The sequence below is a fragment of the Nicotiana tabacum genome, chromosome 15, assembly GCF_000715075.1.
Source record: "Nicotiana tabacum cultivar K326 chromosome 15, ASM71507v2, whole genome shotgun sequence".
NCBI classification, from domain to species: Eukaryota; Viridiplantae; Streptophyta; class Magnoliopsida; order Solanales; family Solanaceae; genus Nicotiana; species Nicotiana tabacum.
The window spans coordinates 106330643-106345800 of NC_134094.1; the positions used below are offsets into that span (position 1 = coordinate 106330643).

Genomic DNA, 15158 nt, shown 5'->3' on the forward strand with positions numbered 1-15158 from the left:
TCTGTCTATTTTATTTCAGACAATTGTGTTGTACTCTTTTGTATATCCTACTAGTAGTCCTTACACTTATGACACTAGGTCTTGGCACACACTACTAGATTTGTGGTTTTGATTTTATTTCTACGGTTATGATTGCATTTAGTTTCTTTTGTTTTAATTATTTTAATTTTGTTATCCATCCAATCTTTTAAATTAAGGAAGGTTAATTACTTGGAAAAATTTATTAAAAATGAAAATCCCTAGAAATATTTAGGTTGGCTTGCCTAGCAACGATGCTGAGCGCCATCACTGCCTAAAATAGAATTGGGTCATGACATGTATTTGGGAAGATTGAAATTGTTCTGATAAGCATATTGAGTGTAATAAAAAAATGCAAGACTAGAAGGATTTTAAGTCCTAAGTCGTTTTTCACATGTATAGCTGCAGAACTCTTTCAACACTTAGGGAGTTCTCACTACTTCAGCTCGCTAGTTAAAATTTTAGTTATTTGCTTATTCACTGTATTTTTTCTCTTTTTTCAGGCACCGAATTTAGGAAGTGGTGCACCATCAACAGCTGAACTAAGAATATCTTTAGATGAAAGTAACAATGATGATCGTCCAAGTGTGAATTAGTGATTATTTTATAGGATCAACTATGAATCTTTTGGATATTACTATTGAAATACACTTTAAAGCATTAATATTTTGATGATGTGATTTTGGTATAATTGTGTTATTTATATAATAAATATTTTTCTTATTTAATCTTATATATCTGGTTAAAAAGATTATGAAGTGTTATGGAAGTTTCAAAGCATGACATTCAATAAATAGGATTGTAAATGTGAACAAATAAATTGTGAAAGGATACTGGCATTATAGTAGCAATTCTTTTTTGCAACCACGGCGGTTTAAAATTGCCACAATAATCAAACCAACAAGCCGCATTAACCAGATTAAAATACGGCAGTTTTCAAACGTAATTATGACGGTTTTGCCAGAACCTCCATAATATAATTTTGGCGGACGAGATTGTGGCGTTTTCAAAACCCACCATTAGTGTGTATTACGATGGTTGTAAACCACCATTATATGTTAAAATAACCGTCGTAATAACTCCATATTCTTGTAGTGCATTTCCTTTGAAATTTCTGTTGGAATTTTCTTTCTTTGGAATCCCACCATTTTTTCGAATCATCTTTTGGAACTTCGAGTGAGATACTCCATGTCAGATCCATCACTACTTGAGTCATTGTTGGCAACCTTGAGAACCAGGTTCTTCTCCTTCTTGGGTTCTCTTCTTTCAAGATCCTTCCTTTCTTTTCATCTCATAAGTTTTGAGATTTCCAATAAGCTCGTCAATAGTCAGCTTCTATAGGTCTTTGGCTTCAGTGATAGCATTAACCTTTCTTTTCCAGGAACCTGGTAGAACACTGAGTATTTTCTGGACCAACTTGTTTCTTGGGATGACTTCTCCAAGGGAGTGAAGCTTATTGATAATGGAGGTGAAATGTGTGTGCATATCTTGAATAGACTCATCCTTCTTCATCTTGAAAAGCTCATACTCAGTAGTAAGCATATTAATTTTGGACTGCTTAACCTGAGTAGTTCCCTCATGGGCAGTTTAAAGAGCTTCCCAGATCTCCTTAGCAAACTGACAAGATGAGTTGCGGTTGTATTCATCTGGTCAGATGCCACAAACAAGAATCTTCTTTGCCCTGAAATTCTTCTCAATAGCCTTTCTTTCAGTATCGTTGTACTCTTTTCTTGTTTTTGGGACTGTAATTGTTCCCTCACCAATAGTTGTCATAGGAACAAAAGGTCCATCACATATTACATCCCACAACTCTGAGACCTCATCCATGATGAAGTCATGCATTTTTATTTTCCACCAACCATAATATTGGCCGTTGAATCTTGGGGGTCAATAGGTTGATTGTCCTTCCTCGAAGTTTGGTGGAGCAACCATGATAAAGATAATTTCTAGGTGTTAACTTTTTAGAAAAAACTTGCTCAGATACCAATTGATAGAAAGTAGGAGTCCACCAAACTGTATAGAGAATCTGGTTCTCTATCAGTTCCCACGGTAAGCAACAGACCGTAAAACTAAATAGTATAGGGAGCCAACTTCTCTATTAGTTCCCACAGTAAATCGACAGTAAATAAAGAATACGCGATATTTACGTGAAAAACTCCTTGCTCAAGGGATTAAAAACCATGACCTACCCTAGTAGGATTTCAATTCCACTAAACCGAGCAAACTTCAGATTACAACCTATTGCAATCTAGGAATTAAACTCTTAATCCTTTACTCCTTACAATAACGCTATTGTAAGCCCTTTGTAATAACTCTATTACAAAGCAACAAATATTGACTAACTCTAGTCAATCTAGGAATTATACTCTTAATCCCTCACCCCTTACAATAACTCTATTGTAAGCCCTTTGCAATAATAATATTACAAAAGCAACAAATCTTGATTAATTCTAGTCAAGAAACTAAACCAAACAGTGGTTTAAATATGTCCTACAAAGACACTTCTTGAAAGTAGTGTAGGAATACAAATGAAGAACAAAATAACAAAGACTTAACAAACCTAAGGACTTAAAATATCTTTAATCTTTGGATCTGGTCCTGGTCCTTGAGGTTGCAACAACTTTGTTCTTGAGAGAGATGATGGCTAGCACTTGAGTGAATATTTTCTTTTGATTTTCAAGTGTTAGAGAGATGAAATCCCTTGCCTCATGTTGATAATATATGTGTGTGATGTCATCAAGGATGATGCAATAAAATATCATTTAGTTTGGTCTTAGCAAGTTACAGTTGTGTTGCTGTACTGCTGCCAGACGGTACAGTGCAACAACTTACCAGACGGTACAATTCATCGACTTTTACAGTTGTAGAGTTGATGCCCGGCGACAAGGGGAACTGATCTCTACCTATTACCTCGGTTGTTCCTTTATCTGATTTCATTGAGAATTGAACCAGACATCTGACTAGTTACTCTCAATGCAAATGAACTAATTGTATCAGATTTTTTTTCTAGTTTTCTCATGAAATTTATCAAATCATCAAAACAAAAGACGCATAACTTATTAAGGTATCTAGCCCCAACAATAATACTGCCTATTATTACAAATGTATTAAATATGAAGTAAAAATATCAATCAATTCTATCCATCTAAAAGTAGATAAATGTATATAAATAATCTATCAACGTTTGACTAGGCAAGGGTTTCAAGAAAGAAAGACAAGACAGATAAAGCTCCAGGAAGCTATTTTTTATGAGTATAATTAATTAAAATTTCATTGACGTGTGATTACGAGAGCAACAGCAATTATGATGTTCAATATGTTATAATTACATTTTCTTAGTCATACGGAGGTAAAATGTCAAGTTTAGAATTAATTATTTTTTTTCTAGTTTTCTCATGAAATTTATCAAATCATCAAAACAAAAGACGCATAACTTATTAAGGTATCTAGCCCCAACAATAATACTGCCTATTATTACAAATGTATTAAATATGAAGTAAAAATATCAATCAATTCTATCCATCTAAAAGTAGATAAATGTATATAAATAATCTATCAACGTTTGACTAGGCAAGGGTTTCAAGAAAGAAAGACAAGACAGATAAAGCTCCAGGAAGCTATTTTTTATGAGTATAATTAATTAAAATTTCATTGACGTGTGATTACGAGAGCAACAGCAATTATGATGTTCAATATGTTATAATTACATTTTCTTAGTCATACGGAGGTAAAATGACAAGTTTAGAATTAATTATTTTTTTAAAAAATATTCAAAGATAATTTCTATTAGAAACAGAAGTGAAAAAGAAAGAGTAAATTAAAGAGACACGGAAGAGGGAAAAGCCTCAGTTGAGAAACTAATAGTATGTTTGGCCAAGCTTTTCCTATCTTAGAAGTACTTTTTTTCAAAAAAAGATATATTTTTCAAAATTGAAGTGTTAGGCCAAACTTTTGGAAAGAGAAAAAAGTACTTTTTGAAAAGCACTTTTGAGAAAAATATACTTATGAGCAGTTTTTAAAAGAATGGTCAAATACTAATTATTGCTCAGAAATACTTTTCAAATTAATTAGCCAAATAACTTGTTTCTCACCAAAAATACTTTTGACAAAAAATACTTCTCAAAATATATATATATATTTTTTTTGGACAAATGGGCTATACGTTTGCTACCGTTGGGCGTTGGCAAGCAGTTTCGCATCATAGTAATAACGGATTCAATAACTTTTTTCAAGTTTGTCTAAGTTAATTGTGTTTCAGAAACCAATCATGACGGTCAAGAGTTTGGTACTTTGAATATGAAAAGATCATCTTGCCAACCATATTATTGTAACAAAATTTGACAGTATGTAGTGTACAATACGTTATAGAAAAACATAGGAGATCTTTAAATCAACTTTATTATTTTTCAGAAGGAGAATTTCAACTTTATTATTAAATCAACATACACGCAATAAAGAATTTTATAGAATCCATTTTATTTCTCTTTAGGGTCTGTTCTTTCATGAATACAGGCTATACACGCAAATTCAATCGAACGAACAAACAAAAATTTGAAATTTCATATCAAAATATATATATTTTTTTCATCAATATTCACACTAGTGTTTTGCAAGTTGAGGTCTTTGGATTCCACATCGCCGGAAGCAAATATTTTCTACCATTTACTCCGTCCGCATTGTAGCTAGAACCAGTTGTTTTATCAACCAAAGTGTTACCCGGGAACCCGGGGAAAGCACCCGACCCGAATATCCCGGTGCAAGCAGACACAGCTTCTAAGGGTGCGTTAGCTGGGCCTTGGTAATACCCGCCATCAAACGGGTTTGTTACAGTACCCGCTAATACTGTTGCTAGGTTGATCACCATGCCGTCCACTCCAACGTCGCCATTTGGAGCAACCAACGGCGGCGTTTGTGGTCCGACGATCGGCTTATAAAATGGCCATGCACATTGACCCGGACATTGGCTTGCTGAGTTACCCACCCAAGCGTATGCATACTTGCTTCCCTTCTTCCCTCGAGTCCATTCGTGCATGCCGCACCTGCACAGAAATATTCAGAAGCTTAAATGTTTGAATTTCTATCCTGTACGTAAACTGTCTAATGGTGAGCATAGTTTAGAAGCATAGAGGAGCCTGTTGTTCCTGGACTATTCTCCAGAACCAAGTTTTATGTGTCAAAAGTATGAATCTAAGCTATAGAATCCACAATATTGAAGATGAGAAAAGCAGATGTAGATCAGCAGAATGGGGCGACTATCATTTTGAGAGAGAAAAACTTAGGGTATATTGAACGCTATATCTTTACAAGTCACGTGTACATCTATCTATATACTACTAGACTTAACTACTTGACTAACTTCTAACAGATAATTAACTCTACTAATACTAACTACAGTTAACTTCTTGGTTCCTCGGGTAACTCCACTCTCAACATTATGCTGTAATTCTTTCAGCTAGGTAATAAAATTTATTTACCATAAAAAAATTACTCTCACAATTTCAATTTATGTAAAGTAGTTTAACTGGGCACGGGCTTGTGATTTTAAATGTGTCACGAGATTTTTGTGGCTATAAACGCAAGCCATTACTGTTAAAATAGAAAGTTCGAAGATATAAAATTATCTTCAAAATAAAGATATACATTATTCCTTTTTAAGCAGGCTAATAAAAAAAATAGTGTAACGTAAAATAGAACTTCCTAGGATAATTCATGTAATTCTAATATATAAAGAGGGATTTAGAATTTAGTTAACAAAATTATCCAACATATATATCATGCACTTGAAGTTACTAGCTAGCCCGTCAATATAATCATCGTACCTGTTCAAGCAGAAATCCTCAACTGCTACGTCGGCTGCTGTTAAAACAACGGCAATAGAGTTGGATTGAGTTGCCTTAGAAGCCAAACTTTCAAGTTGAGGATCTTTCAACAATTTTCCCTGTGAGTACTTCTGATCAAAAATTTGTTTGCCTAGAGAAATGACAGATGGACCTCCCTTATACTCCTCCGTGGTGCGCCACCACGAACCGGCGGAAGGGTGAGGTTGACGGCGGGTGTGGTTGGGGCTGAGAGATTGGATAAAATCTATGATTATGGCGCGCTGATTAGAGGAGAATTTTCCATACCAAATAAGGTTAATGGTGACATGTCCCTTTAATAGAGCACCATTATGGTATTTTAGAACAAGTGGGGGTTGCTCAACTAGAGCAAGTATTCTTGAATTGGCTAAACAAGGAATAGGAAGAACAAGAAAGAGTGAAAATAGTAAGACAGAAATTGTGATCTTGTTGAAATATGCCATTTGATAAATGGTGAACATGAAAATTTTTTGAGGTCTCTCTCTATATATGAAGCAGGTGACTGTTTGAAGAACAGCAATGAAGCTGCCAAGAAATTAATATTAAACTATGAGAGATAATAAAGCAGGGTTTCAGTTATTTATTTGTTGGTGATGTACATGTTGCGAGGTTTGTTTGACATTTGTAGGAATGACAAGTAAATTGAACTAAATATTAGCTTCCTCTTTTATCTTAGAACTGTGGACTTTATCCTATAAAAGATATTGAAGTTAATTAGGGGAATTGGATAACCAGGGAAGGTGTTTTGTGGGAAAAAGACAACATTTCTGCTTTAGTTTACTCCTTTTGTATTTTTCTTCTTTCCGTTTTAATATGTCAATCTTCATCTCATCAAAGTCGGATATGATTGCGTGCGTCACCTAAACTTCCTATTCTATTCTTGACGTTTGTTGGTGTATTTTGTTACGTGGCATTTTAATATTAAAATTATATTATGCCAAGATCTCTTATTAATCTCCATTAACCCATGTTTGACAAGTGGTTATAACTCTTACTAACCCGCTATTTCATGACGTAGAAAATGATCCTAATTCTTTTGTAACTATTCTCCCATAATCTACCACATATTACACACTAATTCATCCATTAACCCGTATTCCTCCTGATGTCTCGTAACTTGTTATTTTATTTTCTTCCAATTTAATCTAACAAGAATTTCTACACCTAAAATAGAGTATTTCTTTTATAATGTAGTGTGTGAAAAATATTATCGAATGCATGAAAAAGTAAGATTAAATTTGTGAAAGAAAATAAAAGAGAGTTTTACTTTGTTGAAGTAAGATGTTTCAAGTGATGAAACTTTGGACTCAACAACTTGTCCAGAATTTGTATGACTCATACACTGTGATCGGATTGTTGTATCCGGTGGGAGACAAGTCAAAAAAAATTAATGTTGGACCAGTGAAGATTTTACTGGAGTGACTTGAATCTCCTTAAAGAGAGGGAGATATCCGCACCTCATATAAAAAGATAAATTTTTTTAGTACACTGTGATCTCCAAATATAAAAAGGTAAATTATTTTTTAAGAACAGACTAATAAAAAATAATGAAACTATGTACATTCCACGACATGCACTAGAGTTTCTTTGCATTATGTGGTAGTGATTTACGTTCTTTTTAGTTTGTTACACTTCAATTTGAAGAGAAACCCATTAATGATGGTTGAAGCAAAGACAAGTAGGTGGTCATGTTAATCACTTTCCATCGGTGCGTGCATTCATTAATCTACAATTAGTGAGTAGCCCCATTAGTGAAGTCACCATCCTAATCAACCCTAGTAGTCATAAACCTTAGCAGATGTCAAACAAGAAGCTAAACACCCCCACCCACTCGACAAGGGGAAGGGGTCCTGCCTGCTCGATGCATCCCAACTTTGATACTGTCTACGTCCACACTTCTATATTTTATATGTATTGTAATTAATAAAGTGGTCAAAATGAATTTAAGTAAGTATGCCCCCCCACCCCCCCCCAAAAAAAAAAAACACAAGAAACTAATAAAGGAAGTATTGGTGCATCCATCATTGTATACATCGACCTATTAAGAGTTCATCACTCACATATTCACACACTTTTAGATGAATATATATATACACACTAACAGTAAAAAAGATCTTTTACACTATTAATACAGTTTAATTAGTGATAATGTGATAACCCAAAAGGTTATTTTTAAATTTAATAAATTATTTATGTGTTCTGAGACCTCAAATAGTACTATTCATCATTCCTCGACTTGCATGCGCAGTCCGTCAATTTTTCCGGAAAGGTTTAATGTGAAAAATCGATTAAAATATAGGTTATCGGATAACAGATCTCGGTAGAATTCTCGTGCCATCATACCGGCACCAGTTGATTCACCGCCTACTCAGCCAGTTAGAGGTAGGGGTCATGCAGCTAGAGGTGGAGGTCAGACAATTAGAGGCGGAGGTCAGGCTGTTAGAGAGGTGAGGCCAGCCAGTTAGAGAGGTGGGGGCCAGCCAGTTAGAGGCCGTCCTAGGGACGCAATTCAGAGTGGTGGGGCCCAGCCTCGATTTTATGCTTTTCCAGCTACGCCTGAGGCCGAGTCATCCGATGTCACGATTACAGGTATTGTTCTAGTTTGCCATAGAGATGCTTAAGTTCTATTTGATCTAGGATCTACTTATTCTTATGTGTCCACCTATTTTGCTTCATATCTGGTAGTGCCTCGTGATTCTCTGAGTGCTTCTATGTGTGTGTCCATACCGGTAGGAGATTCTATCGTGGTCGATCATGTCTATCATTCGTGTGTGGTTACTATTGGTAGTATTGAGACTAGTGTGGATCTTCTACTTCTTGATATGGTAGATTTTGATGTCATCTTGTTTATGGATTGGTTGTCACCTTATCATTCTATATTGGATTGTCATGCCAAGGCGGTGACCCTAGCCATACCGGAGTTACCTTGGTTAGAGTGGAAAGGAACTCCTGGTCATTCCACCAGCAGGGTTATATCTTATGTGAAGGCTCGCCGTATGGTCGAGAAGGGCTGTCTAGCTTATTTGGCTCATATTCGCGATTCTAGTGCGAATGTTCCTTCTATGGATTCAGTTCCAGTTGTCCGTGAATTTTCAGATGTATTCTCTGCAGACCTACCGGGGATGCCACCCGACAGAGATTTTGACTTCTGTATTGATTTAGCTCCGGGCACTCAACCCATTTCTATCGCACCATACCATATGGCCCCGCCGGAGTTGAAAGAATTGAAGGAGCAATTACAAGACTTGCTTGATCAGGGATTCATTACACCTAGTGTCTCACCCTGGGGTGTACCAGTATTATTTATAAAGAAGAAAGATAGTTCTATGCGGATGTGTATAGATTATCGGCAATTGAATAAGGCCACTATCAAAATCAAATATCTGTTGCCAAGAATTGATGACTTATTCGATCAGCTTCAGGGTGCCAAGGTATTTTCAAAGATCGACTTGAGGTCTGGTTACCATCAGTTTAAGATTAGGGTATCTGATGTCCTTAGGATAGCTTTTCGGACTCGGTATGCGCATTACGAATTCCTAGTGATGTCATTTAGGCTGACAAATGCCCCAACAATATTTATGGATTTGATGAATCGAGCCCTATTTTGATTTTTTTGTAGTTGTATTCATTGATGATATCTTGATTTACTCCAGCAGTTGAGAGGAGCATGAACAGCATCGTTGGAGTGTGCTTCAGGCTTTGAAAAATAATCAGTTATATGCCAAATTTTCAAAATGTGAATTTTGGTTAGACTCGGTTGCCTTTTTGGGGCATGTAGTATCGGCTGAAGGCATAAAAGTGGATCCTAAGAAAATTGAGGCAGTTCAGAATTGGCCTAGACCTACTTCAGTTACGGAGATATGGAGTTTCCTGGGTTTGGCAGGTTATTATCGCCGGTTCGTGGAAGGGTTTTCATCTATGGCAATCCCATTGACCAGACTGACCCAGAAAGGTGTTCCATTCGGATGGTCAGACGAGTGTGAGTTGAGCTTTAAGAATCTCAAGACTGCCTTGACTACGACGCCAGTGTTGGTATTACCCACAGGTTCAGGATCATATACGATATATTGTGATGCATCTCACGTTGGACTTGGTGAAGTATTGATCAAAGATGACATAGTGATTGCATATGCGTCGCGGCAGTTGAAAGTTCACGAGAAGAATTATCCTGTTCATGAGTTAGAATTGGCAGCCATTGTTCATGCGGTGAAGATTTGGCGGCATTACCTTTATGGTGTCTCGTGTGAGGTATTCACTAATCATCGTAGCCTACAATATCTGTTCAGGAAAAAAAGATCTAAATTTGAGGCAGAGAAGATGGTTGGAGTTATTGAAAGATTATGTATCACCATTTAGTATCACCCCGGAAAGGCCAATGTGGTGGCCGATGCTTTGAGTAGAAAGGCTGTGAGTATGGGCAGTCTTGCGTATATTCCGGTTGGTGAGAGACCATTAGCTGCATATGTTCATACTTTGGCCAATCAGTTCGTGAGGTTAGATGTTTCAGAATCCAGTCGGGTTCTAGCCTGCACAGCCATTCGGTCTTCTTTATATGAGCGCATCAGAGAGCCATAGTATGATGATTCTGATTTGCTTGTCCTTAAGGACACGGTGCGGCACGGTAATGCCAAACAGGTTGCTGTGGGGGAAGATGGAGTTCTCCGGATGCAAGGTCGTATTTGTGTGCCTAATGTGGATGGGCTTCGTGAATTAATTCTTGACGAGGCACACAGTTCTAGGTATTCTATTCATCCAGATGCCGCCAAAATGTATCAAGATTTACGACAACATTATTGGCGGAGGAGAATGAAGAAGGATATAGTTGCATATGTAGCTCGGTGTCTAAATTATCAGCAAGTCAAGTACGCGTATCAGAGACCTGATGGTTTGCTTCAGAAGTTAGAAATTCCTGAGTGGAAGTGGGAGCGTATCACTATGGATTTATTGTTGGACTCCCACAGACTCAAAGGAAATTCGATGCAGTATGGGTTATTGTGGACAAGTTGACGAAGTTGGCACATTTCATTCCAGTGACAGTTACCTATTCTTCAGAGCAGTTAGCTGAAATTTACATTAGTGAGATTGTCTGCCTTCACGGTGTGCCCGTGTCTATTATATTAGATAGAGGTACACAATTTACCTCACACTTCTGGAGGGATGTACAATGTGAATTAGGCATGCCAGTTGAGTTGAGTACAATATTTCATCTACATACAGACGGACAGTTAGAACGCACTATTTAGATATTGGAAGATATGCTTCGCTCTTGTGTTATAGACTTTGGAGGTTCTTGGGATTAATTCTTGCCACTTGCGGAGTTTGCCTATAATAACAGCTATCAGTCGAGCATTCATATGGCTCCATATGAAGCATTATACGGGAGGCGGTGTCATTCGCCTGTTGGCTGGTTTGAACCGGGAGAGGCTCGGTTGTTGGGTACCGATTTAGTTCAGGATGCCTTGGAGAAGGTCAATATTATTCAGGATCGACTTCTCACAGCTCAGTCTAGGCAAAGGAGTTATGCCAACCTTAAGGTTAGTGTTATTGCATTCATGGTTAGAGAAAGAGTATTTCTCCGGGTTTCACCTATGAAGGGTGTAATGAGGTTCGGAAAGAAGGGCAAGTTGAGCCCTAGGTATATAGGACCCTTCGAAATTCTTGAAAGGGTGGGTAAAGTAGCCTACATGCTTGCATTACCACCTAGTTTATCAGCGATTCATCCGGTGTTCCATGTGTCTATGCTTCAGAAATATCATGGTCATCCATCCCGTGTGTTATATTTCAGCTCAGTCTAATTGGACAAGGATTTCACTTACGAAGATGAGCCGGTAGCTATTCTAGCCAGGCAGGTCCGACAGTTGAGGTCTAAGAGTTATCCTTCAGTTCGGGTGCAATGGAGAGGTCAATCAATTAAGACAGCTACCTAGGAGTCCGAGTCAGGCATGCAGAGTAAAAATCCACACCTTTTCACCAGCTCAGGTACTTTTCTAATTCCGTTCGAGGGCGAACGTTTGTTTTAGAGGTGGAGAATGTGATGACCCAAAAGGTCATATTTAAATTTAATAAATTATTTCTGTGTTTTGAGACCTCAAATAGCACTATTCATTATTCCTCAAATTGCGTACGCAGTTCGTAAATTTTTCCGAAAAGGTTTTATGTGAAAAATCGATTAAAATGTGAAATAAAGCTTTAAAACTCAATTGGGTTGACTTTGGTTAATATTTTGAACAAACAGACCATGATCAGTATTTTGATAGTTCCGGTAGGTCCGTATCGTAATTTGGGACTTTAGCGTATACCCGAAATCGAATTCGGAGGTCCCTAGCTCGAGTTATCGCATGTTGTCGAAATTTTTAAGTTTAAAGGTTTAATGACTTAAGAGATTTGACTAATGTTTGACTTTGTTGATACTAGGTCCGTATTTTGGTTCCGGAATCCGGTATAGCTCCATTACTATATTTATGACTTCTATATTAAATTTGGTGAGAAACAGAGCTGGTTTGACGTGATTCGGACGTCCGGTTGTTAAAATAGAAATTCTAAAGTTTTCTTAAAACCTTCATTTTATTTGGTATCTGATTCGTAATTTTAAGTGTTATTTTGGTGTTTTGATTACCCAAGCAAGTTTGTATTAAGTTTTTCAATTGGTGTACACATATGGTTTAGAGCCCCGAGGGCTCGGGTGAGTTTCGGATAGCCTACGGACCTTTTGAACTTTGGAAAAATCTGGGTTTTGAGCTTCAACTGTCATCTGGTGCATGGTGCTTCGCGATCGCGAAGCCATTCCCGCGATCACGAAGAGAAAATTGTGAGCCGTGATTTTTACCCTTCGTGTTCGCGAAGATAGGCACACGATCGCGGAAGGTTAGCTCCTAGTGCATCGCAAACACGTAAAGTTGATCGCGTCCACGTAGAAGGAATAAAGGCATAAGCTGGGCACGCCAATTATGCTACGCGATCACACAAGGCAGTACGCGATCACGTAAGGCTGAAAAAATATTCTCCGCGATAGCATGGCCATTTACACAATCACGTATAGTTAAAAATACGGGCAGCCAAAATATGCTTCGCGATCGCAAAGAATCATCCGCGATCGCGAAGAGTAAAATGGAGCTGGGCAAAGGCGTGCTACGTGATCGCGAAGGAATTTCTGCGATCGCATAAAGTAAAAACCTGGACAAACAGAACTTAAGTTCTGTAAATGGGATTTCGACCCATTTTCTACCATTTTCGATTTTGAGCTCGGATAAGACGATTTTTGGGCGAGTTTTAAGGGAAAACATTGGGGTAAGTGTTCCTTATCCTATGTTGATTATGTTTCATGATTCCATATTCATTTACATCATGAATCCGTGAATTTATGGAAGAAAAATTAGATTTTTATAAAATCATCCAAAAATGTAAAATGAAGATTTGAAAGCCAATCCGATGTCGGAATTCGATAATTTTTATATGGTTGAACTCGTATCGGAACGGGTGTTCGGATTTTGTGTCGTTGTTTTGGGATTCGAGATGTGTGTCCCACTATTGAGTTTTGAAATAAATTTTGGATTTAAATTCAAAAAATTAGTAAATTCATATGGAATCATTTTTTACGATTTGTATTGAGTATATTGAATTGTTTATGACTAGATTTGAGGATTTTGGACAATAATTCGCGAGGCTAAGGTTTATTAGAATCTTGAGTTGGTTGCAAATCGAGGTAAGTGTCGTGGTTAACCTTGACTTGAGGGAATAGAACCCTTGAATTATTTGCTACGTGAATTTCATGTGTAACGATGTACAGGCAAGGTGGCAAGTGCCTATACTTTGCCAAATTAATTGTTTGCTTAATTATTTGATATCTTAAATTGTTTTAAGACACGAATTAATTGTTATAATCATTGTTTCTCTTATAGTCCTTTTCAAATATTAATTCTTAAATTCCTGCAATAATTGTTGCATGTTTATTTGATTTATGTGTCTTAATTGCTACTTGACATTTAGCATATTAAATATCAAACTGTCTATTTTCTCCCTTATTTTCACAATTAATTGCTACTTGTCATTATTTGTTTTATACATAAATTATAATTATTGTATGACTTGATGATTAATAGTTTCTCATTGAACGTGGTATTTATTGAAGTATTTTTTTAATTTATATTTAAAAGTTATTAAAAATATTGGGGGATCGGGTTGCACGCCGCAAGGGAAATAAAAATAAATATATTGGGGGATCGGGTTTCACGCCGCAACAGATTTATTTAAAGTTTATAGTGTTGGAGCAGGTTGCACGCCGCAACAAAATTTAATTGAAAGGTTATATTGTTGGATCGGGTTGCACGCCGCAACGGAGTTTATTCTAAGTTTATATTGTTGGAGCAGGTTGCACGCCGCAATAGAAATAAATTGAGGGATTATGACTGCTGAATTGACTTCAATTGTTGTTGTTGTTGTTGTTGTTGTTGTTGTTGTTGTTATTATTATTATTATTATTATTATTATTATTATTATTATTATTATTATTATTATTATTATTATTATTATTATTATTATTATTATTATTATTATTATTATTATTATTATTATTATTAATGTGTATAGGTTAATGTAAGCGACCTGCCTTAGCCTCGTCACTACTTCGTCGAGGTTAGACTCGACACTTACAAAGTACATGGGGTCGGTTGCACGCATACTACACTCTGTACTTCTTGTGCAGATTTCGGAGTTGGTACTAGCGACTTACTATAGACTTGCTCGGATTCCAGCTACCTAGAGGAGACTTGAGGTATAACTGCACAACGTCCGCAGTTCTGAATTCCCCGTCTACTTTATTTTAGTTGTGTACTTTCTTTTAGACATCTTTATTTTATTTAGACCCTTATTTGTATTATTCTAGAAGCTTGTGCACTTGTGACTCCAGTTCTGGGATGGTATGTAGACATCGCGATTATTATGGATTATTTACTTTATTTTAGACTTTATTTTTGCATTTGTTTCTTTGTTATTAATTAATTTAAAATTTTATTAAAATGACAAATTATATTCTAACGTTGGCTTGCCTAGCAAGTGACATGTTAGGCACCATTACGGCCCGAAGGTGAGAATTTCGGGTCGTGACAGATAACAAGTTGATTAATTACCGTGTTATCAGGTTATTGATAAATACTTATTATAAAATTTATGTGTAATTAACTTATGATGATTAGATCATATTAATACTTTTTACACTATTAATACATTGAACTTGAACCTTTGAGGGACCTGGCTCCCCCCGTTAATAATCTCTCCACTTCCCCG

At 36.6% G+C, this 15158-nt stretch overlaps 2 protein-coding genes across 2 annotated transcripts; both read right to left on the reverse strand.

The window, feature by feature from the left end:
* Positions 1–1353: 1353 nt before the first annotated feature.
* LOC142169781 (uncharacterized) lies at positions 1354–1860 on the reverse strand. The gene is made up of 2 exons (XM_075231689.1): positions 1684–1860; positions 1354–1581 (listed from the first exon to the last, which is right to left on the reverse strand). Exons 1-2 carry the CDS (start codon positions 1858–1860, stop codon positions 1354–1356), a joined length of 405 nt encoding a protein of 134 aa, XP_075087790.1.
* Positions 1861–4470: 2610 nt separating this feature from the next.
* LOC107794445 (protein EXORDIUM-like 2) lies at positions 4471–6562 on the reverse strand. Its single transcript, XM_016616928.2, has 2 exons — positions 5838–6562; positions 4471–5057 (listed from the first exon to the last, which is right to left on the reverse strand). Exons 1-2 carry the CDS (start codon positions 6335–6337, stop codon positions 4613–4615), a joined length of 945 nt encoding a protein of 314 aa, XP_016472414.1. The 5' UTR covers positions 6338–6562; the 3' UTR covers positions 4471–4612.
* Between the last annotated feature and the right edge of the window lie 8596 nt (positions 6563–15158).